This window comes from Penicillium citrinum (assembly GCF_028827155.1).
Source record: "Penicillium citrinum strain IBT 23319 chromosome Unknown utg000008l:1.0-2707905.0:1.0-2709502.0, whole genome shotgun sequence".
NCBI classification, from domain to species: Eukaryota; Fungi; Ascomycota; class Eurotiomycetes; order Eurotiales; family Aspergillaceae; genus Penicillium; species Penicillium citrinum.
The window spans coordinates 1346382-1372497 of NW_026622693.1; the positions used below are offsets into that span (position 1 = coordinate 1346382).

The 26116-nt window shown below is 45.2% G+C and overlaps 8 protein-coding genes across 8 annotated transcripts; 5 read left to right on the forward strand and 3 right to left on the reverse strand.

Moving 5' to 3' along the window:
• Window positions 1-1211: 1211 nt before the first annotated feature.
• On the forward strand, window positions 1212-2699 carry N7469_008963 (S-(hydroxymethyl)glutathione dehydrogenase/class III alcohol dehydrogenase; the record flags this gene model as incomplete). The annotated part of the gene is made up of 6 exons (XM_056647881.1): window positions 1212-1232; window positions 1298-1312; window positions 1425-1539; window positions 1590-1725; window positions 1789-2429; window positions 2485-2699. The coding sequence occupies 6 exons, from the start codon at window positions 1212-1214 to the stop codon at window positions 2697-2699; spliced, it is 1143 nt and encodes a 380-aa protein (XP_056497646.1).
• Window positions 2700-5366: 2667 nt separating this feature from the next.
• Window positions 5367-7337, reverse strand: N7469_008964 (uncharacterized protein; the record flags this gene model as incomplete). Its single annotated transcript, XM_056647882.1, has 7 exons — window positions 5367-5918; window positions 5970-6093; window positions 6142-6563; window positions 6618-6717; window positions 6779-6852; window positions 6910-7008; window positions 7059-7337. The coding sequence occupies 7 exons, from the start codon at window positions 7335-7337 to the stop codon at window positions 5367-5369; spliced, it is 1650 nt and encodes a 549-aa protein (XP_056497647.1).
• A 1789-nt stretch (window positions 7338-9126) lies between these two features.
• On the forward strand, window positions 9127-10945 carry N7469_008965 (RibD family protein; the record flags this gene model as incomplete). Its single annotated transcript, XM_056647883.1, has 2 exons — window positions 9127-9681; window positions 9713-10945. 2 exons carry the CDS (start codon window positions 9127-9129, stop codon window positions 10943-10945), a joined length of 1788 nt encoding a protein of 595 aa, XP_056497648.1.
• A 284-nt stretch (window positions 10946-11229) lies between these two features.
• On the forward strand, window positions 11230-13010 carry N7469_008966 (RCC1 domain-containing protein; the record flags this gene model as incomplete). The annotated part of the gene is made up of 2 exons (XM_056647884.1): window positions 11230-12111; window positions 12186-13010. The coding sequence occupies 2 exons, from the start codon at window positions 11230-11232 to the stop codon at window positions 13008-13010; spliced, it is 1707 nt and encodes a 568-aa protein (XP_056497649.1).
• Window positions 13011-13324: 314 nt separating this feature from the next.
• Window positions 13325-14259, reverse strand: N7469_008967 (Chromosome segregation in meiosis protein 3; the record flags this gene model as incomplete). The annotated part of the gene is made up of 3 exons (XM_056647885.1): window positions 13325-13831; window positions 13910-13988; window positions 14045-14259. The coding sequence occupies 3 exons, from the start codon at window positions 14257-14259 to the stop codon at window positions 13325-13327; spliced, it is 801 nt and encodes a 266-aa protein (XP_056497650.1).
• A 222-nt stretch (window positions 14260-14481) lies between these two features.
• N7469_008968 (putative NADH-ubiquinone oxidoreductase 21 kDa subunit) lies at window positions 14482-15359 on the forward strand (the record flags this gene model as incomplete). Its single annotated transcript, XM_056647886.1, has 5 exons — window positions 14482-14601; window positions 14660-14676; window positions 14744-14949; window positions 15022-15224; window positions 15285-15359. Exons 1-5 carry the CDS (start codon window positions 14536-14538, stop codon window positions 15357-15359), a joined length of 567 nt encoding a protein of 188 aa, XP_056497651.1. The 5' UTR covers window positions 14482-14535.
• A 242-nt stretch (window positions 15360-15601) lies between these two features.
• N7469_008969 (nucleoside deaminase) lies at window positions 15602-16404 on the reverse strand (the record flags this gene model as incomplete). The annotated part of the gene is made up of 5 exons (XM_056647887.1): window positions 15602-15681; window positions 15735-15832; window positions 15896-16104; window positions 16164-16268; window positions 16327-16404. The coding sequence occupies 5 exons, from the start codon at window positions 16402-16404 to the stop codon at window positions 15602-15604; spliced, it is 570 nt and encodes a 189-aa protein (XP_056497652.1).
• Window positions 16405-17079: 675 nt separating this feature from the next.
• atrA (protein kinase MEC1) lies at window positions 17080-25873 on the forward strand (the record flags this gene model as incomplete). The annotated part of the gene is made up of 24 exons (XM_056647888.1): window positions 17080-17662; window positions 17716-18380; window positions 18432-18721; window positions 18778-19173; window positions 19226-19378; window positions 19435-19531; window positions 19615-20094; window positions 20171-21655; window positions 21718-22258; window positions 22316-22796; window positions 22851-23169; window positions 23219-23409; window positions 23459-23620; window positions 23676-23775; window positions 23833-24027; window positions 24089-24374; window positions 24436-24633; window positions 24694-24818; window positions 24898-24986; window positions 25039-25161; window positions 25220-25307; window positions 25358-25442; window positions 25503-25621; window positions 25682-25873. 24 exons carry the CDS (start codon window positions 17080-17082, stop codon window positions 25871-25873), a joined length of 7443 nt encoding a protein of 2480 aa, XP_056497653.1.
• Window positions 25874-26116: the final 243 nt, after the last annotated feature.

Consider the following 26116-nt stretch of genomic DNA (forward strand, 5'->3'; position numbering starts at 1 on the left):
TTCTGTTGTAAGAAAGACCAGGCTGGTTTTTGGATTAGCGATAAGAATAATTGGGCATATACCTCTTATGGATGTGAGGAGAGTCTTGTGCGAAGGAATGCGAGTTTATGTATAGCGAATTTGCAGACGTCTCCGAGTATGTTCCCTTTTTCGTCTCCTTCATTTCTGTCATGGAACTGACCCTCCCTAAGCACCGAAGCCAGATCCAAATAAATGTGCAACTGCGGATGGTGTGGCCGGTGGTGCTTGTGGACTTCTTTTAGTTCTCGGATTGATATGGCTTTTCTACCAACGTCATCGATCAAGGTCTTATATTAAGCAACGAGAAGAACATCCAATGGTTCCTAGACCGTTACCATACTGAATTGAATGGGTCGGTCGCGAAACGAGTGAACTGGAAAGGAATCATGAGGTTCGGGGTGAGTTATACGATCCTTCGCCTCCGCAAAAAGAATTAGCGGCAGACTGGATTTGAAGGGCGGTATTCTGCAGGATGTGAAAGTGGTGAAGCAGGATTCAGTTGGGAAATTCCCATGATGCATTGTAATCTCTGTCAGTGGGTTGAGGGTGATCAGCAATTGTGCATTCAATATAAAATCTGGAGTTTGGGAACTCTTGAACGGCTATACACCGGCCGTGACCGAGAATTTGAAAGATTAAAGAGTGATCTATAAAACCCTAGCGATCAGCAATCAAGACCGATGTTCAACCAGTAAATTGGCATTGAATAGACTAAGAATCAATATTCATTCATTCCAAAGTTTCGATCAACATGGAGAATATCTCCACCGCACATCTCGATGAGGTGACTCACGATCTATAATCGTCATCCCATAACCAGATATAGTAAAACAAACCACCCGCATTTAAAGAATTTAAAGAATACTCGAATGATAACGGGAAAACTCGGAAAAGATAAGCAACAATTGAATTGTCCACGGCCAACTTGAGCTTCTCCTCAATCTCTCCGCATGAAAATCCACCAAATCTCGGGAAGATTGGCCGATATCGTCCAGATTTCCCCCTCATGCGGGGGAAGACTCCTCACTAATGACAGGGAGCTGTCATCTTAGATTAGACGGGGAAAAAGCACACGCAACTTTTTATTCTTTTACATATTCATCGAGTTGAGGCTATACGTTCAAGTCGACCTGGATTAGGTGCATTGTATCCTGTCTATAGTCCTGATTCGAGTATCCAAAATTGTTAATATGGCGAGTACGGTCGGAAAGGTATACAAGTTTCTTGCTTTTGTTGATTTCCGGTGAGGACATAGAAGCTAATGTGATTCATTCAGACAATTACATGCAAGGTAAGCGAGGTCGAGAGTCAGACAAGGAGAATCGATAGCGGTTCATCGAGGATCTTGATCAAGGACACATTAGAAAGTCAGAGAACAATCGTACTAATTTCGATAAATAAAGGCTGCGATTGCGTGGAATGCGAAGGAACCTCTATCCTTAGAAGATGTCGAAGTAGCGCCCCCTAAAGCACATGAGGTGCGTATGAAAGTCCTCCATACTGGAGTGTGCCACACAGGTATGCTATTCGACCGCCTATACAAAAACGCAGTATACTTATGATATTAGACCAATATACCCTCTCCGGCGCTGACCCAGAAGGCGCATTCCCATCTATTCTCGGTCACGAGGGTGCTGGTATCGTGGAATCTGTTGGTCTGGGAGTAACTAATGTCAAGCCTGGAGATTATGTTATCGCTCTATAGTGAGTCAACATGAAGATACCACATAGGTGCTTCTTCTACTTATCATGTGCTAACTAAAAAAGCACTCCTGAATGTGGCGAGTGCAAGTTCTGTCGATCTGGGAAAACAAACCTCTGCGGCAAGATTCGCGACACTCAAGGTAAAGGCGTGATGCCTGATGGAACTTCGCGTTTCCGAGCTCGTGGAAAGGATATTCTACACTTCATGGGCTGTTCGACGTTCTCGCAGTATACCGTTCTCGCAGATATCTCCGTTGTCGCCGTCACAGATCGAATTGATACAGACCGATCTTGCCTGCTTGGTTGTGGAATCACAACGGGATACGGCGCAGCTGTTGTGACGGCCAAGATAGAAGAGGGTTCGACAATCGCTGTTTTCGGTACAGGATGTGTTGGATTGTCTATCATACAAGGAGCGGTTAAGCAGAAGGCTAAAAGGATCATTGCTATTGATCTGAATGATTCGAAGGAATTCTGGGCACGCAAATTCGGGGCTACGGAGTTTATCAATCCGACTAAGGTACCTCGCAACAAGCTTCTTCAAGAGCATTTGGTTGATATTACAGATGGTGGGTGTGATTATACATTCGACTGTACCGGTAATGTCACTGTGATGCGAACTGCCCTTGAGGCTTGTCATAAGGGATGGGGTGAGAGTATTGTTATTGGCGTTGCGGCTGCGGGTCAGGAGATTAAGACAAGACGTAAGTTTCTTATTCGCACACTTCCTGCATTGAATACTTGCTGAAAGGATTATAGCTTTCCAACTCGTTACCGGTCGAACTTGGCGTGGCTGTGCATTTGGGGGCGTGAAGGGTCGTACACAACTACCTGGTCTAGTTGACGACTATCTCAATGGGGAGCTAAAGGTCGATGAATTCATCACGCACCGGTTACCTCTTAGCCGTCTCAATGAATCATTTGGTCTTATGAAAGAGGGTGGTTGCATTCGTTGTGTCGTTGATATGAATTGAATCAGGTGTATGGAGAGGAGATGTTTGGAGAAGGCGTTGAATGAAGTTAGGTCAAAAGTCGTGCAGGTTATGAACTAGAATCCATGAACAATTTGTAGATTTTTAAGAGCTTTTTGAAATTCTTAGTCTTGGAGCTTTGAGACAAATCATTTCTATATCGTGTTCGAATTACATTGGAACCACAGAGATATACAAGAGTATTATTTGATGATTGTTTTGATTGAGCAGCCTGTTCCAATAGATATATAATTTTCTGTTTACAATTCCTCTCTCAAAGACGTGGCACAAAGAACGGTAGAAGGAAGAGTACCTACCTTAGTTGTGTACTTCTATTGAACTAGCTTTTGCAAAGTGGCGCCTAGTAAATGGGTAGATAATTAGAGACAATCTCGCATTGATTTCAGTGAATCAGGGTCAAAAACCATCACACTCTTGTCAAAATTGCAAGCAAGCTAATGGTCCCTTTGGCATGTGTAATGTTTGGCAGTCTTACAGCGTGCGCGAATTATCATTGGGGTGGGGAAGAATCCCGTTGTACTTTCTGGCGGGCCCCATCGGACGGATGTATTACACCAAGGCAATCAACAGGCTATCGAGAACATAGTCGCCATAATTCGTCCATGAGTTCGCAAATATCACTCCAGCAAACCTTGTCCGAGTCCGAGATCCTGCAGGGGATTCATATCAGAGCCCGGTTAACAGACAACTCCATGGCTAACAACATTGTATCTCGGGCAATTACCTAGTTGGACGGATGCATGATTACATACTTTCAAGAGAGCTTTCAATCTGATGCCGCCTTCAGTGAAAGTTCTACAAGAATCATGAGGCCCATGGTCGATTCACACCCAGATCTAACTGATCTAGTGGCCCATGCTCTCCCAGCCAGAGTTCCTGACCCCCTTGAAAAAAAAACACAACGAACTTCGCAGTATCCTCGCGGAATTTTTGATCTCTTTGAACAATCCGAGATAATATCTCTTGAGATAATTTTAGGATAGCGCTGGACATGGTCTAAACTCTTTCACTTTCATTTCTTATGAGGTTCCCACGTGTTTCGTTCATACACGACGTAAGATACAGATTTCTAGTTCAATAAAAGCAATGGCAGTCACGATACCAAAATGTATCATGATTCATGCTCAGTAGACTCAGGAGAATGTCTGGTGTTTGCTATGATGCATCTCTGCAGTGTCTAGAACACATCCTGGCAATATAGTAGTGTCGCCGCAGCGATGCAGCGTAGCAAAGACCAGATCGGCGCAATCGACGATTTTTATTAAAAGAATCACCTTTTCTTTTGCTTGAATCATTATACTTCCAATTCTAGATGAGCATATCTAATCAGATTGTTGATATTATGTGTCGTCTACACTGGATAAGATTATTGTAATCTTATGGAATGTCAGTTCAAATGCAGAGTAGCTATCCAAGTAGGTACCAATGATCGGGGATATAATCCATTTATATGAATATACCAGGATAAGTATAGAAGATCCATACCGAGATGTTCAACCTCAATTTGTAGAAATAATTATCCAAAAAAAATAAGATAATGGTTCTAGTAGTAAAAACAATGATTCAACACTTATATTCATGTTACAGTATGGATACTGTATCGATTACGTCTATTAAGTACCGTAAACAAAGTAACAGTATAAACAACTTTCGAAATGTAAGCATCCCTTTCACAATGTATCTTCTATATTGTAATTCTCTGTCGTCTCTCTTCTTCTTCCAATCGCGACTACTCAGGATGATCAAAATCGCTACCACAAAGCCAAAAACTCCATATGTATGTTCTTGGATATGTCGAACGTCACATGCAGGTTTAGCCTGAGTAACTTGGTTCAATAAACTCGGTATGAAACGTATGTGCTTCAAGCATTCGAGGTATGCTGTATGACAAAAATGCTAACTAACAGCCAAGTCTAACCCTCACGGTATCACCGAGATTGGTTGAAATCAAAGTGCATTCAAGATTTCCAAGCCTTGTTGCATTTCAAAAGCCCTTCCATGTATGTTCATTGACGGCCGGTACTTTCATTTCAACAATCACATAGTTAAACCATCGGGATAAATAAGTCCTCCATCTAATACACTTTGAACATAGGTCACTCCGCTAGATCTTTGTTAGTGTCCTTCCATTTAATACGGTCACAAAAAGGAATTCTGGAGATGCAAACCTGTAGCTTTTTGTCTGTCTCTGGGTAGGTCTAGTGGGTCCCTACGCATAAGGCCAGATTAAGATGTGGAATGAAAAGAAAAAGAGGTGGGAGAGAGCAGATGGGGCACTTTGTTTATTGTTGTTGTTGGGAAGGGACGTCTATATAGATACACCTGGAAGGTGCTTAGATTGGAAGGTGTACACTCTAATGTCGGTCTTAGTTACCCTAGGATCTGGTAATTCCTAGTCCCTTTCTGAAAAATACTGTCATAATTTATAAGACTGGAGATTTGGAAACTATACAACATATACCATGTAGTTTATATAGAGAAGTTATCCCGCAGTCCAAACATTGGCGGATAATATTAGTAGCAAAAAGACATACTTGATGATTGCTTACACAGTGAAGGCAACTGCTATAAAGTCCGCTTTGTAACTAACTTGAAAAATTCGTCGGCACTTAACAGAGCCCACCCTCTCATTATTCAAAGTCATACTATTCAAATAGCGGGTCCCTTCTTCCCATCCCGAATGATCTCTTCCAAGATCTTCGACGCTGCCAGTGTCTCCTCGTCCTTAAAGTGCCGACCAGCAACTTGTAACGCAATAGGTGCATTTTCATATCTCTCAGGGCCCTCATATCTCCTCCATTCCTTCTCATCAGCAGCATTTCGAGGAACATAGCTCTTATATTCCTCCGTCACAGCATCCAAGTTCAAATCAACCTTCAAACCAGATGGGAACGTCACGGCCGGGAAATCCAGTAAATTCCAGATTGCAGTATAATTCCAGTAATGAGACTCACCCATCACGGCGGCAACGCCGGGGTAATTGGGGGAAATTATGAAGTCAACTCCTCGGCTTTTGAGGAGTGCGTTATACTCGTCGCGGTAGACGTCACGCTTGAATTGTAGATCCCAGGTTTCGTGGTGGGTTAGTGGATTTGGAGGTCCATATGAAAATGCCCATTCACTTAGTGGCAGGGCTGGCTCTCCTGATTTACGAAGCATTTGGCGTTGAAGACCGGCGGCATCGGGATAATAGAGGGTGGACTTTGAGTCTGTCAGTATATGCTCTGTTTCTTATTTAAGATGGAGTCTTACAATTATACCCCATGCTTTTTCATGTTTATATGGTTCCCAGTCAATAACTTTGATACCGGCTGCCACGAGCTTTTCTTTCGCCAGTTGGAGTCCACGGGTAACAGGAGGATGTGGACGAACAACACTGCCATTATTAGCAATCGCTTATCGGGTGTTGAGCTGGATAACATACCCATCATCCCACATGATAGCAACTGTGATATCACGATTCGGAGTAATAGTCTTCCAGGGCAGAGGAACGAGAGAAGTTTCATTCTCCCATGGCTCTTGTTCAAGTACAGCCTTTTGGAATAATTCCAAATCCTCAATTGAAGCAGGGCCCATTGGACCCACAACGCCATGGATGGACTCCTGACCAAGGGCAGCGACGTGGATTCCCACCATAGGGTTCCGCATAGAAGTAGGCTTGAAGCCATATCCGCCACAGAATGCGGCTGGTCCACGGATAGAACCACCGATATCAGTTCCGATTCCAAGTGGAGAGCAGCGGAAACCTAGTGCAGCGCCTTCGCCGCCGGAAGAGCCGCCGGGTGTTAAGGTACGGTTGTAAGGGTTATGTGTTTTTCCTGTGATATTGTTCTCGGAGCACAGGTGCTGGTGATTGCATTAATATGGATATTAATTTGTGATGAACAGTTGGAGACATACCATCAGAGCTTGTGGCTGATTAGTTCGAACATGGAAGACTGCACCGGCTTTATGTAGCAATTGGAGAAGATGCGCATCTTCATTGACAACTCTGTCAACCCTGTTACAGCATTATCGTTCAGTGGTGTTTTGTTTCCTTGGAATAGGCGGACAGAACTAACCAGGCGACATAGCCAGTGTGACAGGTCTTGTTTTTGAACCCGACATGTTCCTTTACACTGATTGGCACGCCATGCTGTATCATGCTTATCAACAGCCTGATACATTATCAAAATCACATTTTACAACTCACCAGCGGCCCGATCAGTTTTCCCGTCTTTTTATAATATTCATCAAGCTCTTTAGCTCGAGCAATAGCCTCCTCGGCTAGAAACTCAGTCGCGAAGTTCAACTTAATCAACTTAGTATATCATTCCTTAAAGCAGTTCATTTCGTTCTTACCAGTTGATGTCCCAATACAGAGCGCTTAAGAAATGCCACAACAACCTCCTCGGCAGTTAATCCACCCTTCCCCATTCCCTTGACTAGCTCTGTAGCTGATGATTCCGTGATTATAATCTCACGCTCAGTTAAGAGACCACTCTGCCTCGGAAAGTCGGTCACATTCTTCTGTGTAACCGACGGCAGTTGTTCGGTAGGGACAAGCCATTGTTTCGGTACCGAATTATGCAAAAGGTCCTTGCCTTTCTGCGCTTTGACTTGCCAATCTTCAATTGTCATCTTTCCGTGGAAATTCGGAAGTAGTAGTATATCTGGTAGTTGTAGTGTGATTCTTGATGGTTTGAAATTGGGAGTGGGTCGAAAGAAGATATTAGGGTGGAAGAATTTGGAAAAAGGAATTATGCTTTTGTATCGGCTGGACATAAACCCCCCCGCGTGAGGGGTTTATCGTGGAACCTTTTGATGCGGAATCGGAATGGATGTATGACTCGTGATAGGCATGTAGAGCGGACAACCCCGCGCATCTATGGTGGAGCAGTTGTGATACTCTTAATTCGATTGGGGCATTAAGTGTATAGTTTGTATATTTTTGGACTCGACGAATGGGTACCGATCATCTGCGGAGTGGTTCCGCCTTTTGTTCTTTTTCTCTTATCTTAGTGAGAGATATGAGATTGCCATTGATGAGGCGCTTCTCGTTCGTTGATATTAGCAAGGCTATCAGGACTATCTGGTTCTGGTGGAGAGGCTATCTGAATACAGCAAGGCTGATACGAGGCTGGCATTTTCAATAAAAGGGTACATTGTTTCAAGGGATTTATATAGTTCGGAAAGCGTTCCAGAGTTATATAACGAAAGGTATAAATATAAGATTATAAAAACAAGGTGATAAAGATATATAGTAAAGGAGTGCAAAAACAATACGCAAAAAAGAACTCTCCCTCGGGGAATCGAACCCCGGTCTCCCGCGCTTATCAGTGTTAATGACAAGCGGAAATCATGACCACTAGACCAAGGAAGATGAGTTAGTCGAGTTACTGCTCGACCACTTGGTGCTGATTGATGAATAATGTTTTCCGCTTTGAATATATGACTGCTTATGAGTGAAGAAGGTCAACCCCGTCCATTCTAGGACATGATAGAGTATTAGGTACTTCGCGGGATTGCTACAAAGTACTTTAGACTATCTTTCGAATAAAATCTTCATTATTAAATAGCATGAAATATATATACTGGTGACAGTATTATATTCAAATTAGACAGTATCGCTGAATTCATCCATTAACTGTGCTACTTCTGCGAATCTCGTAATATATATTTCGATTGTGCAATTGCTATTCTACCTGATCTATATACTATCCTATGAAGCATCAACATCCTGCTGTGAGTTTCATCGTAAGGCGTCGAGTACCAAGTACCACGTAGCATTTGAAAAAGTCTCTCATTCCCTTTGCACCCATTTCTCCACACGTAAAAATAGGCATGGGTGTATATTGTGCCTATTCCGATCTATAAAACGGCTGGCTACTTGAGTCAATAGCACCAATATAGCCGACCCGCGGGAGACAAGAAACCGCTTAGAGATAAGGTACTTTCCCACTTCAATTACCCCCGTTTTAGTATCCCTATGCCTATCACTGGTGGCAATCGTCGAAGTTCAGATCATGAGGATCAAGATCATGAGGTTGTTATGCGGGCTACCTTGTAGGAGAGGGAAATTTTCTTTACAGTAGGAGCCAACCGCAAATCCCTCCCGTACCGTAAAAATTTTGAATCATAAGTATTTTTTTAAAATCCCAATAGTTTCCCTTACACCATTGTACTAGATCACTGTATTTGATTCCGTTGAATGTGTCGAGTCTGCCTCGGCGTACCCGGTAGAAGAGTGTGGTCCCACTGCGCGTGCCAAGCCTCTGGGTAATCTCTCCATTTCGCCGTTGCGCTCTTAAGCTTTCTGTAACGCATGGAATTTTTTATATTCACCACCCCGATGATTACCGGCCTCACCAACCGGTAATTTTATACCAGAGTGTCACGACTTGATGTACACTCCAGCTTGTAGTGCAAAATGGAGCACCCCGCGACAGATCCAAGCACATGGTCAATAGAATTGGGCAATGAGACGACCTCCACAGATGGGATCACTACAACGCAAATTCAAGATGGAGGATCAGTTCCAGAGCCCGAAATCCCACCTCCTGTTGCACATGAAGCGATGGGAGAGGATATTCACCCAGAACAACCCGCAACACCAATGAACCTGTCCGGCGCGCTGGAGAAACAAGCCAAACAAGCCGAGGCCAGCGACACAGCGGGAAACCCAGAAGAGACAGAATTTACAAGACCAGAAAGCCATTCAGGTTGTGGCTTAATTAATAATCCTCCAAATCTCTCAAGGATTCGTCGGGTACTATTCGAATGTACGGATCCAATTGAGATCAGTCTTGAGGAGTTCGAAACCTATTGGCCATTCATCGACAATGTATGGGTGAAACAAAGATCAAATGCCAGTAAAGAGGGTCACTGCACGACAGATTACTATATGTGTCGGTTACGACGTCCGACACATCGTACGTCCGAGACTCGCCCTCTACCAGAAGGGAAACGTCCGCGAAAGAAACGTGTGCGGGAGGGGGGGTATTTGCAATTTTCAGATCAAGGTTGTTCGCTTCGAAGGCGCATACTCAACTGTGACTATCGCTCGAACCCCTGGAAGCTGTAGCGTTCATTCTCATGACCTTGATTTTATCGATCGAGTGAAGCGTAATTCGGGGTTGATGGAATATGCGCGGAAAGAATCTGTGAAGGGGTATCTTCCTTCGTCTATATTTACTAAATTTCAAGAAGATCCGGAGAAACTTCAGGAAGCAGGGGGTCGATTTATGACGGTTACAGATGTAAGGAATGTTTCTGCTAAATGGCGGATTCAAAATCCTGAGGTTAAGCTCATTCCTCATGAAGGTTATGAGTATCAAAAGGGTCATGGAATCGTTAAGGCTCAAAGTGCTGAGCGCAATAACGGAATGACCTCGACACAACCGTTCTCTTTGAGTCCGGCCCATGCTTTACCTCCTGATATTCTTGCTTTCCCTCAATTCTCGCTGGATTTCTTACAGCCTTATCTCCCGAACCATACGGATCGTCGCAAGCTTCCTCATGTCACATTATCCTACGCCTCATCTATGGATTCGAAGATCTCTCTTCGAGCGGGCATGCAGACCGTTCTCTCTGGACCTGAAGCCAAATTGATGACACATTACCTTCGTTCTCGCCACGATGCTATCTTAATCGGCGTGGGTACTGTACTTGCTGATAACCCGGGTCTCAATTGTCGCCTAGAGGGAGCTGGAGGATTTGGTGGACTAGGAAGGATGTGGCAGCCACGACCTGTAGTTATGGACCCCACAGGACGATGGCCGGTTCATCCGGATTGTCGAATGCTACGAACAGCAGTCGAAGGCAAAGGCAAAGCTCCCTGGGTGGTGGTGTCACCCGGAGCCCAAATCAATCCACAAACTCTCATGATGCTCAAGGGCTACGGTGGAGATTTCCTCCGGATTGTGGAGTATAATCAACATTGGCGATTAAACTGGGAGGGCGTTCTTCGAGCTCTGGCCTCTGAAGGAATCAAAAGTGTCATGATTGAAGGTGGAGGAACTGTTCTTAGTGAACTTCTCAATCCCGAATATACCAACTTCATCGACTCGATTATTGTGACTGTGGCTCCCACGTATCTTGGTCGTGGTGGTGTGAGTGTCAGTCCACACTCCAAATTAGACCAAGAAGGAAATCCCAATGCTGCCTTGAATCCGCGTGATGTAAAATGGACGCCGTTAGGGCAGAACGTCATCATGTGCGGTAAAATCCGGCCGCACGAGCCGAACTGAATGACTGGGAACATGAATAGAGATATACAGTAATATAATAAGAATCAATGACATGCATACTAATTCACTCATTTATTAAACATGAACAATTAAATATCAATTGTGAATTAATTTGCTCCTGATCTATAGTGAATAAAGTACCTTAGGTAAGGCGGGAATGTCGCTGTTATTTACTTTTTTCCGCCTTTTTTTTTCTTCCGCTTTGTCGCGTCTTTGTTTCCACTCATTCCAATCAACCTCATCCTCCCACCCCCTTTTCTGCTTTTATAGCATTCCTTAGCGCAATGCCTCCGAAAAAGTCCACTCCTGCCGCTAAGGCTTCTTCCTCTACTAAGGCCACTGCGCCCAAGACCGCGAAGTCATCCACTTCCGCGCCTAAGCCTAAGTCTACTGCCGCCAAAGCTACAGCTACAGCTACAGCTACATCTAAAGCTACCACCAAGGCTACTCCTGGCCGGGGACGTCCTAAGAAGATGGAGACTGAAACCGCGACAAAGCCTGCTAAGGTGACTACCAAAAAGGAGACTGTTGATAAGTCGCGTAAGACGACCAAGACTAGTACTACCGGCACTACTGGCGCGTCTAGGAAGCGCAAGGCTGATGAAGTTGAGGAGAAGGTTCAAGAAGAGAAGAAACCTCGTGAAATTAAGAAGCCTCGTACGACTCAGCCTCGTGAGCCGAAGCCTAAAGCGCCTAAGACCGTCATTAACAAGGCCCCTACAACACGTTTGAATGTTTTTGTTTGTGGTGAAGGAAGCTCTGGTGAGCTTGGTCTGGGAACAGCTAAGAATGTGATTGATGTGAAGCGACCGCGTCTCAATCAACTTCTTGCTGCGGACAAGGTTGGCGTGGTGCAGGTTGCTGTTGGTGGTATGCACTGCGTGGCATTGACTCACGACAATCAGATTTATACTTGGGGTGTCAATGATCAAGGTGCTCTGGGTAGATCTACTGAGTGGGATGGTGGATACAAGGATATGGATGCTGGCAGTGACTCGGACTCGGATGATGAAGATAGTGGCTTGAATCCTCGTGAATCCACTCCTACAGCAATCCCCGAGGCTTCCTTCCCCAAGGATACAGTTTTTGTCCAAGTTGCTGCTGCGGATAGTGCAAGCTTTGCCTTGACTGATGATGGTCTTGTTTACGGTTGGGGAACCTTCCGAGTAAGTGATTCCGAGATATTCCGTCCATAATTGATGGTTGAAGAGATTGCTAACTGCTATTCATTTTCTTACAGAGCAACGATGGTATCCTTGGCTTCGACGAAACCCACCGCGTTCAAATGACCCCAATCCTCATTCCCTCCCTGAAGAAGATCACATACCTGGCCTGTGGTGCCAACCATGTTCTTGCGCTGAACGAAAAGGGCAAGGTTTTCTCATGGGGATCTGGTCAGCAGAACCAGCTTGGCCGAAGAATCGTGGAGCGCAACAAGTTGCATGGACTTCAGCCTCGGGAATTCGGCATCCGTAAGAAGGTTGTCTCCATCGGTTGCGGTTCCTACCACTCCTTCGCCATTGCTGCTACCGGTAGCGTGTATTCATGGGGTCTAAACAGCTTCGGCGCAACTGCTATCCGAGAGGGTGCAGGTGATGATGAAGCTGCAATTGTCCACCCTACCATCGTCGAATCGCTTACGAATAAAGATATCGTTCAGCTTTGCGGTGGCTCTCACCATTCTATGGGTCGCACCGCTGATGGCAAGTGTTTGGTCTGGGGCCGTCTGGATGGCTTCCAGAGCGGACTGAAGGTTGACACTCTTGCTGATGACTCTGTCATCAAGGATGAGCGTGGTCGTCCCCGTATCTTGATCCAGCCAACTCAGATTCCTGGCATCAACGCCAAGGATATTGCCGCCGCTTCAGACCATTCCCTGGTCATTGATGCTGATGGAAAAGCTTGGTCCTGGGGTTTCTCGGCCACCTACCAAACTGGCCAGGGCACTCAGGACGACATTGAAGTTGCCACTATCATCGATAACACCGCTGTTCGTGGAAAGCAATTGAACTGGGCTGGTGCTGGTGGCCAATTCTCCGTTTTCACTTGTCCGGCTACGGAGTAAAAAATGACCAATGTCTCGATTTCTTTTCTTGTCTCTCCGCCCTTTCGCCTCTGTCATGTCTAAGGCAGTGGAGATTCTTCTGCACTTTTCTCATCCCCCTGTTTCGAATATCTTCAAATCTGCGCACAATGTGATATTAGCTCCATTCTTACAATCCAGCTCGACATGTCAACTATAATAATGAAGTTCCTGCCTCATTTATTTTATAATGCTTTACTGTGTTTTTTTTTGGAATGTTCTGTAGAGGTAAAGTAGTACTTTATTCGCACATTGTAAGTAGTGTTGATTAATCTAGGTATATGTTGGCATTAGCATTACAGCCCCATTTCATTCATAGCTTCGTATTCAGCATCAAAGTCGTCCCTGGGTCCCAGATTATTCTTATGAGCCTCAGATGTGTGTTGTTGAAACCCTGTCATTTCCTCTTCTTGTTCCCGAAGAAGATCCTCTAGATCATCATCGTCGGGCTCGGGATGGCTAGCAGTGACTGGTTGTTGGGCACTTCCTTCTGGGTCTGGCATGAAGAGTTGTTCCGGGTCATCTGCTGAATCTGCTTGTCCTTCCGTCTGTCCATTAGTTGGTCCATTCTGATTCGAAGAAAGTCTCGTGGGAAGTTCGATTGAGTCAATTGTGGCTTCGGCTTCGGGCTCGGTATATAGTTTCGGCTTCTCTTCTTCAATCCATTCTCGTCTCATTGTTTGAATTCGTTTTGTGTGGCCTAATTTCTCGATCATGGATAAGCCGTCGGCAAATTTGGCGCGGGGAAATAAGTCGTCGAGCCAGAGTTGGTAGAAGTTTAGAAGACGGGCTGCGTCGGAGAACTGCTCAGTAACTCATGGATTAGTTCAGTCCAGCTCAATTTGCAGGTAGCCCCTGCTAGTCTTTTCTTATGATCGTACCTCATGCCCTTTCCCTTTAAATCGGAGTTTCTGTTTTGCTGCTTTTCGTAGTTTTGGAATTCCGGCTTGTGATAAAAGACTGATATGATTCGGTCAGTGAGAATCTCTGATTTTGTAGTGATGTGATATCCCTACCGGTTCTCATCTAGCTTCGCTACTGGTTGACGCTTCTTTGTGACTTTCACCTCTTCATCCAGACCTAATGATGTCGGGTCTCCGGTCTGTGGTTTGGACTTTGTCTGATCGGCATTGGAATTGTTGTTTCCAAAGATATCCTCCAAACCGACATCATAATCGAATAGTTCGTCTAAATTCGTCGGTGATCCGGCTCGCTCTGGTGACACAGTCATGATCTCTGTTGACAAGAACAACGACAATGAGAATGAGAATGGCAGTTCAAATGCAAGTGGAAGTGTAAGTGCAAGTTGCTGTCGAAAGTCCGCGCTTCTCCACGCGTGGAAGGCGCGTCTCAATCAGCCAATCACAGCGCGGGTAATCCACGATCCACGCTATTCCTTATTAGGCTAGATTCCTCCTCCTCGCTGATTACGTAACATCCAACTTCCCATGTTCCGAACTTGACTCTGCAATTGCACCCGCAATCCCACCTCCGCGCAATCTTGAAGATGGCTTCCGATCCTAAGACGGCCGTGGCCGTTGTGCCGCCCAAGGTCGCTTCGTCCGACTATCCTGTATGATTTGATCCTGACTTTACATGCCATTGGCGCACTAAGCTAACATTCTCGATAGGTCATTGACACCGACCCGTATGAAAAGACCCTCCCTCTGCCTTTGAATGTCATGCTGTGGATCGAATACTCACCAATTTGTTAGACACATTCGTCGTGTGTTCGGATATGCTCGGAACTCCGACTACGCCCTGGCTGGTGGAATGGCCGCAACCTCCCCTCTTGCGTTCTGGGCCATGGAGAAACTAAGCCCCTCGGGTATCGGCCGTAATGGTTTCTCTCCCATTATGCGTCTCGCAGCCACAATTGGCATCGTCGGTGGTCTTCACGTTCTGTATCAGCGATCTGCCAGTACGTTTTTTTCTTTTCGACTTCTCTCTCCCCGCCTCATCACTCGCATTGGAGACTTACGTTTGTTTACAGACCGTTTCTACGGATTCACCGAGAACAAGAGGGAAGTTGAGATGGACATGCGCGAGATGGTCGACAAGGTCAAGAAGGGTGAGCCTCTTTACGGCGTCTCTCAGATGTCCTCTTACCTGCAGGGTGTTGCTGCGCGTAACTCCCGTTACTCCTCGCTGTTCATCCACGTTGTCCCCTGGGCCAACTTCGCCAACCACGACCAGGTGAGTTGCATTCAATTAGCATGTTCCTCGGTTTTAACCGTTCTAACGTCTTTCTTATAGCATGGTGTGGATACCGCCAAGTACTACCAACAAGCAGAGCGGGAGTTGGAGGCTGAGCGAGTGGCTAAGGCTTGATTGAGTCAAAACCCGTCAAAATATCTTGTCCCGTGAAGTTGCACGATTTCTGTACACATATCCTTTTTTGTGTTTTTTCTGAGGCGCTCTTGAAATTAAAGAATACAAATTCCCATCCCTGTCTAAACAACTCGCTAGAACGCCATAAAACTTGATTTCATCAAGGGCACCCCATCGCTAATGAACCGCTGTGGGTGATTATCAAACGCCATCCCATGAGATGCATATTTTGAACTGAATGTTCAGGCTGTAGGCACAAAACCATCTCCATTTTCGAAAGTTGTGTTCAGCTCACGATTCTTCTTTGGTCGAGGGTTTGGAGCTGGATTCTGTCAGTCTTGTAGTTCTTTTCTAGTCATGATTCGGCTTGCTTACCCTTCTCATTCTCTTGAATGTAAAATCGACGAAGAAGCATAATAGCATCTTCTCGAAATATTCCACCTTGTATGGGGTAACCCCGATCAATAGAGGGACTATGGTTGAGTTAGCCGTGGGATATTCCTCTTCGGTGGAGGTCAAAGAAAGGTATTACTCACTCAGAATGAATGGTGAGTACACCTCCAGTACCCCCGAATCGATCATTAGCGCAACCAAAGTAGACCTTTCTGATCCTGTACTGTCTTAGGGCCGAAGCACACATAATGCACGGCTCGACCGTGACGTAGAGGTCCGTCTGCTGGAGCACAGACTTCGGGTAGACCTGGAGGAATTCTGCGATTGCGAGGAACTCTGCATGACGTGTACCCTGTATTGCCATTTAGTCTTTGTATACATTTTCCGAACAACACAAGGCGTATCACGTACGTTCATGGAACGATTTGTATCATTCATGCCCGATCCCACGATCTTATCTTGGTAGACCAGGACACAGCCCACTGGGGTCTCTCCGCACAAGAGAGCACTTTCGCCCTGGGTATCGTTAGCTTGGTACACTTCAAGAAAGGAGGTTATTCTGGATAGATTTTACCATTGCGAGTGCTTGTTTCATGAAATAGGAATGTCTCTCGTCTTCGAGCATGTCTGCGGGGTTGATAATCTCCGCCATAATTCTCCGAAATATGTTCAGGGATGGAATGCTTAAGCTGTCTGAGGGATGGAAGATAGATGAGGGTTTATTTTGAAAATACTGAAAGTGGGAGAAATGAAAGTGCTCTTCTTGTTGGAGAGGTTGTCGATGCGGCGATGGAAGTGAGTGAAGAAATCGAAGCGGCGAAAGTTTCCCGTTCAAAAAAAAAAAAACCAAAAGGGCCGCCGTGGATTGGTTTGGACTGCATTTTGTAGGAAAAGGAGCAAATGGTCAGTTATTGAGAGTTGAATTGAATATTATGATTATGATTATTTAATTTTAAATATTAATTAATGTTCCGATTACTTCTCTGCTTATTTATTTCTTTTTCTGGTCGAGTATTCGATTTTTATACTTGCAACTCCACTATGTAAATATTGACAACACCCACAAATTTACAAATAACACAATTTTACAAGATAAGAACATTAATAGTCCGCTGAGAGCATATCAATTGATCAGAACAAACACCCTGCACAACAGCAGACCACTTTTGTTCCTCGAAATTTGCAAAATTCGAACATGTGGAAATAATTTATGCCTCAGGTGTCTATCGCATATCTCTCCGCGTCCGCGTCTCTCTGCTTTTCATCTTCTGCCCCTTCATCTGCATTATCGATTACATGGTATCATCCGTGGCTATGTTTGTTCCTTATGGCAGTGGATACAGATTATGCTCAGGGTACTCTGCCTAATGGACAAAGACCCGCGGAGCCGGCCTCATCCCTTCTGGCGGCACACTTCGCCCCTCGTCTGACATCAACAGGGAATGATGCGCAGCGACTATCCCGAGAAACATTCTCACAGCTTCGTCAGGAGCTACTTGGGGATAGACAAAGTCAGCTCCGTGCTGATGAAGCTATCACAGATATCAACAAACTGATATGTATCGTTCTCAAGGCAGGACTCGAGGTAACTCCAAATAGTACCAGTCCAGAGGAGGATGTCGAAGGACAGATTCTGGATTGTCTGGATATCATTCAAGCAAGTGTTGAAAAAGCACCACAAGTCTTATGGGATGTATCGGATCCTCTGATTTTGGGCGAGGATACCCATGCACCTTTGTTTGCTTGGCTGATTCTTCGACTGATCAGATTGGCTAGTATCTGGCAATCTGAATCGGTCTTATATCGGATACAGCAGGTGCTTGTTGAAATTGTTTCCATTCAATATAAGCAAGTCCGGCCATCACCTTCGAGTTATAGTGTTCTAACGTTCCTCCGAGCTTGCACCTCAGGTCCGTGTATACTTTCTGGAACTATCCGAATGGCCCACACTAACCGACTATAGATATTCTTTTTTCGCTCGAATCATCTCTGAAAAATAGCTGGCATGGTTCATTCTCTATGAAATTATCGTTGCCTGGATCTATGGCGTCATTTTTGGTAGATTTGGACGATCTTGCCTTGCCTCATCAATTGGTGAAGAAATCTGTACAGCTTGGGTCTTTCTCTCGAACAATAGCTTTGGCTTCATATTTGCTGGACTCATTTAGCCCAAAGGCAACCCTTCAGGTACCTGACAAGCGCCAAAGCCTTGACCTGCGTCAAAATCTTTCGGGGGTATTGAACGGCTTCAATCGGGTCCGCAAGATCATCGTCAGATGGCTGCATGAACGTGGGTCGAGATTGGATCCTGGCGAGGAGAATGTGCTGATTCAGTTTTTGGCGCATGTCTATGGCTTCAGTGTTTCGAAGTCCACATCATCAGCTATATTATCAGACGTGAGCTTAACTTCAGCTTGGCTACAGTGTCTCAGTGACCTTGTGGAACCTAGTATCACCCACGGACTTTCAAGTTTGCAGGGAAAGATTAGCAAATACCTTGATGAGGTGTCCTGCTCCGTCGATCACTCAAAATTATTTGAAGAGCAATCGCGAGATTTACTCCTCCCGATCCTTGTAGAAATTGAGCATGGCGAGCAAAATGACAAGCCAATCGAGACATGTCTTGTGGTAAGAACTTCTCGAAAATTTCAATACCTTCGCATAGACTAACATTCCCAGAACTCAATCCGAACACTCCATCTGAAGCTGAAGAAGGCAGAACAGACTCCTACCATTCAGCGCAATCCCTCAGATGACGCCATAGATATCGATCAAACGGGGACCAGTGAACGGCCTGTGCTATTGGACCAGGAAGAAGATCTTCCTGATAATATTCGAGCCCCAAAAAGACCTCGTTTGGCTTCTGAGTCTATCTCTAACGTGCTGCTCCAATCCGTCACTACAAAATTGTCATCGATTCTGAACCATGAGGAAGATTGGACCGTGGGAAAGGTTAGGAAAGCCATCGAGTGAGTTCCAAATTGTCTCATTAATATGTCTGACATGGCATTGCTGACCCTTCCAGGGAATCGTACCAGAGACTCTCCGAGCCACAGAAGACTGAAATTCTAGACACCGTGGGAAAACTAGCTTGTTTTTCAACCGGCAGTCTTGTTTACAAGGGCTCTGAGGTTATGTCACGAGAGATACTGTTTTGTCAAGTGTGTGATGGCGAACAGAAACAAGCAGCGGAAGGCGATAAACAAAACCCCGAATTTGCCGACATTTGGGCTATTTTCGACTTCATTCTTCCTCGATTAAGTCGTACACCTGGCCCTCGAATTGCCGCTATGATTGCTTTGAGAAGGATCTTGATGCACTCAACACAACTGGATCAGGTGCAACTTTCAACATCAACATCTGGCGAGTTCTGTCTTCATTCTCTTCGAAGCTCTATTCGAGAGCTCCGGATCGCGACTGGGTAAATTGAAATCGACGCACACGACCCTTCAACTTTGCTAATGATCATATAGGAATTCAGTGGCCGCGTTCGTACGCCCGGATCTCCAGCAAGATATCCGCCGTGCGAATTTTGTCATTGTTTTGGAGTGGCTGAAGAATCTTTCTGAAAAGGATGATATACCTTTACAAGAGGCGTGTATTTTGACATTGTGCCGACTCGCAAGGTAAACATTTCGGAAAGGACCCGACATTGGCTTGTGCTTATGCATTTATTTACTAGGGTATCGGATGACGAAGAGAAGAACATCATTCTTTTACGCCTCTTGGAGTATCTAGGACACCCAAATCCTTATATTTGTGCAGTGGCCTACAATGAGGTGCGTTCTGAACAGTGCATTTCATTGCATCTGTCTTTCATGATATCTTATATGAGTACAAATATATTAACGCCTCCAAACAGCTTTATAAACTTGCACAGCAATTTTCATTGACGCCTGCAGGTCTCTTCCGACCGTACTGGAGAACGCTCTCGGTGGCAGTTGTGAAGAATCTTCAATCCCGTCCGTACATGGCCGAGCAGTTGTGTGAGCTACTGGGAATGAAAGTTGATAGCTTTCTTCGGCTGACAGAGGTTCATATTCTTCCGTACCTGGTGTTGACAAGGAGGCGAGATATTATCTCCAGAATTGGAGCCAGTCGGAATGAAGGCGAAACCCCGTTCGATGTCTGCTCTGAGAAAAACAACCTCGCTGCTATCTTGGCGTTCCTCCTTGCTCAACAGTCCGATGACCCAGAGGCCATGATCATGTCACTTTTGGCAGAGATAGATTCCGCATTCAGAGGTCGTACATTAGCTGAGCTGGTTCGGATCGAGCCAATCCTGATTGCCTGTGATCTTCTCAAGAATCTTGGCAACTCCGGAGACCAGAACAAGGAGAAAGTAGGTCTTTACTGTTTCTCTTAACATTCTCGACAAGTTCGAACTACCAGGCGAGTGACATGCTAACATGATCTAGTTCCACCAAGCTCTGTACCGTCTTGCTACGTTCATTCCACGGAAATCAACCAACGGAGCCTCGTCTAAGAAGGCGGATCTTCTGATTCATTTCATTGAAGAGCATGTCCTCGGTATAATAACTCAATTTGCGAATGCGATCAATGATTTCCAAGTAAGACAAACATTGGCAGAAAAAAGGCGAAACCTGAAGGCCATTGAGGAGATGATCAACATTGCTCAAGGCCATGTGAGTAATGCTTTGCCTCAAGTCAGTGCCTGTCTTCGGTCCGCATTGGATATCGAGGATCTCTGCGACCATGCGTTTTCTGCCTGGAAGACACTCATAATCTCTCTTAGTGAGGAGGATATTGAACCGCTCATTGACCAAACACTGGCTATTGTGATCAGGTATTGGGCAATGTTGACAGCCGAGAGTCGGCAGAATGCCTACCTACTCATTGATCATATACTGACCAACCATTCCAATCTTGTCCGGGATACTTTCAATACGATGCCTTCATTGGCTGCCATCCCCGAGTTGCATCCCTTGGAGGAAAGGATCAATGAATTGAGGTCTCAGATGGATGTCCGAAGTCAATTTTTGGCACTTGTGCGTCGCTGCCAGAGTGAAAATGCCACTGTTGTTGAGCAAGCCCTGAGAGAATTATCTCCTTTCCTCTCTGAGAATGAAGAGTTCCTTCATGTCTCGGTTCTAAGTGAACAGCCCGACCCTATACTTGCTCAGCTGACAAGGGCATTGCTCGATTGCTGCGTGAAGTTCAATAGCACCTCAGATCCTATCACTCTGCTTTCGTCCCATTGTTTAGGCCTTGTTGGCTGCCTTGACCCTAATCGCGTTGAGACCATTAAAGAGAAGAAAGATATCGTGGTGCTGTCTAATTTTGACCGCATGGAGGAAACGATGGACTTCGTACTCTTCTTCCTTCAGCATGTGCTAGTCGATGCATTTTTGTCTGCATCGAATACTCGTGCTCAAGGCTTCCTAGCTTATGCCATGCAGGGACTTCTCAAATTCTGTCAGCTCAATGTGGCAGTTACTCAATCACAACGTACAAGGGATATCCAGGGTGATGAGAAGTTACAACGATGGATGGAGCTACCCGAGAGTGTGCGTAATACTTTGACGCCATTTTTGACCTCAACATATACGGTCACTGTTGTCACCACCAACTCCAAAGTCAAGTATCCTTTGTTTTCTCCCAACATGACACATAGCGAGTGGCTCCGTACACTGGTGCAAGACCTTCTTGAAACTGCGAGTGGCGATAATGCAAAGATCGTATTCGCTGTTTGCAGTCGTGTGGTCAAGGGTCAAGACATTTCCATTTCCTCGTTCCTACTTCCCTTTGCTATCCTGAATCGAGTCGTTGGGGGTACAGAACAGGAACAGCTAGACCTTCAAATTGAACTCAACAAGGTTCTTTCACATCCCCTCCCTGACACAAACAGTAATCTCCGAGAAACGATCCTCAGTTGCAGTCAGGTAAGTTTTCTTCTGCATATTCCCTTATTGATTCACGCAAGTACTAATATTCCGGTTTATAGAGTGTTTTTGAGGTCTTAGATTACCTGTCCAGATGGCTCCAGGGTAAAAAGAAACACATGAATGGTCTAAACCATCAATCCTATCAATCGAGCCGATCTCATAGGGAATCCGGCCGAGACCCGCTGCATGCCAAGTTCTCTGCACAGATCAAATCCGTCGAGTCGTTGCTTGCTTCCATACCACCAGAGATAATCTCCAAGCGTGCTGTTGAGTGCAAATCCTACTCAAGGGCCCTGTTCCACTGGGAGCAGTATATCAGAAAATGCAACTCGCATGCTGAGCTGGATGAGCAGCCTAACCCAGAGTCATTGTATCAGCGACTTCAAGATATTTATAGTCAAATTGATGAACCGGATGGTATTGAGGGCATCTCTAGTCATCTCTCAGTACTTGATATTGATCAACAAGTTCTGGAGCATCGAAAAGCGGGAAGGTGGGCAACAGCACAGAGCTGGTATGAGTTACAGCTTGAGAAAGATTCAAACAATGTTGAAGCTCAGTGGAATCTTCTCACCTGCCTGAAGGAATCTGGACAGCAAGGTAGATATATCCCAAAACCCCGTGTATAATGGTGGAACCTCTACTAACATTGTTCAGATGCGGTTCTCACTCGCTTTGAGGTGTTGAAAGAAGACAAGCCCGCAGCAACCCGTTTCTTACCATTTGCAGTCGAAGCATCGTGGATCACTAGTCGATGGGATAAGTTGCAAGGCTATCTTGAGCTGTGTCAGGAATCCGGAGCTGGCGATTTCAATGTAGGAATTGGTACGGCTTTGCGGAAATTGCGCCAGACAGAGCCTGAAACCGGGTCATTCACAGACATTATCAATGGTCTGAGGCTCCAAGTTGCAAAATCATTGACTGCCAACTCCGTGACCTCACTACAATCTTGCCATGATGATATGCTACGATTACATGCCCTCGCAGATGTGGAATCCATAGCAAATGCAGAGGCCAAGAGTCCAGGGTCGTATCAAGAACTCCTCAAGGCCCTGGATCGGCGACTGGATGTACTTGGAGGTTATCTTGCAGACAAGCAATATCTCCTTGGCCTTAGGCGAGCCACGATGGAACTAGCGTATGGTTGACACCCGGCTCAAGATATATGTCCCAGCTAACATTTTTTTTTCAGAGGAACTTTCCCAAACTCGGACATCGCGGCTGCATGGCTTACAAGTGCTCATCTTTCGAGAAAAGGCAATTTCACGAGCCAAGCTTACCATTCAATGCTTCATGCAGCGAGGTTACAGGATAGATCAGCTACCATTGAACATGCGAGACTCCTTTGGAAAGATGGTCATCACCGAAAAGCCATTCAAACCTTGGAGGGAGCCATATCCGCTAATGAAGCTAACAATCCTAAGCCCAAAGTGACGTCTTCGATCAACTCACAAACAGCATCATCACTCTCCAATGGCGGGAAACAACAAGACGTGCTAATCACAGCTCGAGTAAGTACCGCGCACATATTCCGTCATTACATCGTGCTAAATAGTCTAGGCGCACCTTTTGCTTGCAAAATGGACGGACAGGGCAGGGCAGACGCATTCCCAGGCCATTGTACAGCGATATCGTGAAGCGATTAAGTTGTACCCACGATGGGAGAAAGCGCACTACTACTTAGGAAAGCATTACAACAAAATTCTTGATTCTGAGAAGGCAAAGCCCATGGGCAAGGAGGCTCAGATTTAGTGAGTGACCCCCTGAAGCTATACGTCCATTTACTAACATCGGAACTAGTCTGAGTGGAGAGGCCACTAAACTCGTGATTGACAATTACCTTCGCTCATTGACATACGGTAGTAAATATGTCTTCCAGACATTACCGAAACTTTTGACACTCTGGCTGGAACATGCCTCTATCGTTGATCAACCAATCGATCCGAAGAGGGGAGACAATGAGTAAGTTGGATAGAACTAGCAAAAGGGCCTAGCTAATCAATTTTCGAACTTATAGAGAATTCCAAAGACACACCAAAGCTCAGCGCCAGAAGAGTCTGGATGAAATGCATGCCCAACTGAAAAAGTACATCTCCTCTCGCTTGCAGCCCGCTTTGGTACGTATAAGAGAAACCGACCCTGGAATAATGAGCTATATTGATTGACATTACCAGCTATTCACTATCCTCCCACAAGTTGTGGCTCGAATTTGCCATCCCAACAGCACCGTCCATGACCTGTTGACCCGTATCGTTGTCAAGGCTGTCCATTGCTTCCCGCAACAAGGTCTGTGGACTGTCCTTGCAGTAGTCAAGTCATCAAATAAGGAGCGAGCATCGAGAGGATATACGTGTCTGAAACGGATAACTGTGAGTCTACGTTCAGTGAGAGGGCCCAATATCAGAAGAAGAAAAAAGCTAATTGACTCAGGAATACACGAACAAACACAAAGCAGAATCTCCTCCAGATATTCACCGAATGATCAATCAAGGTCAAAAGTTCTCCGAGGAACTTCTTCAGCTCTGCCTGGCTCGTGTTGAAGAAAGAGTTCCCAAAGTCAATCTTGCTCGCAATCTAGGATTCAATCACAAAGTGGCACCATGTCGACTTGTGGTGCCATTTCAGGCTATGTTAATTCCAAGTCTACCTACCAGTCACGATTCGGAATATTTGAAGGGATTCAGACCGTTCCCCAGAGATCCAACGACAATAGATGGTATGTTTATAAGTCAGTCCTTTCTAATGTCATACTTTCGATTAATCGTTCTCTTCTCCAGCTGTCCTTGACGAAGCAACGATCTTACATTCAGCACAACAACCGCGGAAAATCAGTATTCGGGGCTCAGACGGGAAAATTTACAATGCACTGTGTAAACCCAAAGACGACCTGCGTAAGGATCAGCGTTTGATGGAGTTCAATAACATGATCAATCGATTCTTGAAACGGGATGTCGAGTCAAGTAAACGCCGGATGTGTGAGTGAATGCTTCCTTTAGTATAAGGCGGGTTGATTTGTCTGGCTAATATGAATCAAGATATCAAAACATATGCTGTTACTCCGCTGAATGAGGAATGTGGTCTGATTGAGTGGGTTGATAATTTGCGAACTTTGAGAGATATCGTTACCAAGTTACTTCGTGAACGGGGTGCGGCGCCAAACGTGAGTTATCCTAAAATCCTTGGAAGATGTTGATCGATTATAAGGAAGTATTGCTGATATTAATTTTCATGTGTGTTAGTATACTGAGATCAAACACTATCTTGATGAGATATGCGCAGATCGGTCGATGGCTAAATTACCTCTTTTCACCACGAAGATCCTGGCAAAGTCAGTCTCTCTCTAATTGTCATTATATGAAACTTGCTGACCGATCTGACAGAATCCCACCCGTCCTTCATGAATGGTTCATTGAAATGTTTCCCGAGACAGAAGCCTGGTTCGCTGCAAGACTGCGATATACACGGTCTACGGCGGTGATGTCGATGGTTGGATACGTTCTAGGGTATGTCCACCCCTTTACCTCGATTGATATGTACAAGGCTAATTGCAGAATTCCCCAGACTTGGTGATCGACATGGAGAGAACTTGTCCTTTGAAGAGGGAACAGGTGGTATATTACACGTTGATTTCAATTGTCTCTTTGACAAGGTTCGTCTTCATATCCATCGAAATATAATGGCATAATCTGACCAAAAAAGGGCCAAACTCTCGCCAAACCGGAGGTCGTTCCATTTCGTTTAACGCAGAATATGATTGATGCATTCGGTGCCTATGGATATAATGGTGGGATTTTACTTCTTGTTCTCCGGATGTTGATCTTTAGCTAATATTCGATGAAATTAGGACCTTTCCGACGAACCTGTGAAATCACATTGCGCCTTTTACGGCAGAATGAAGATGCATTAATGACTATTCTGGAAACTTTCTTGCATGATCCTACGACTGACTTTATCGGAAAACGAGTAAGTCATTCCTTGAGACCGTCCTATACTTCAAAGACAATGCCGCTAATCATGAATCAGCGACGAACGCATGTCAATGTGCCCGATACACCAGCGGGTGTTTTAGAAGATGTACGGAATAAACTCCGGGGCTTTATGTCGAAACAGCCTATTCCACTTTCCGTCGATGGTCAGGTAGATGAGCTTATTATTCAGGCCACTGATAAGGCAAATCTGGCGAAGATGTATATCGGATGGTGTGCGTTCTTCTAGATGTGAAATGCCATTATGTTACTTTCTAGTTTTGTTTCATCCTTCCCAGCTCGAAGATGGCAGCGTAGTGTCGTGCCGGTGAGCCCATAAGAATATTCCCTCTTGTATGGAGGGATAGGCAATACCATAATGCCTCAATCTGACCGATATTCCGCCAAATCACGCTTGCCGATGCACGAAAAAGGATGATATCTTGGTTGACACTTTGTAAAAGACATATTCCCATCCCATTCTTCCACCACA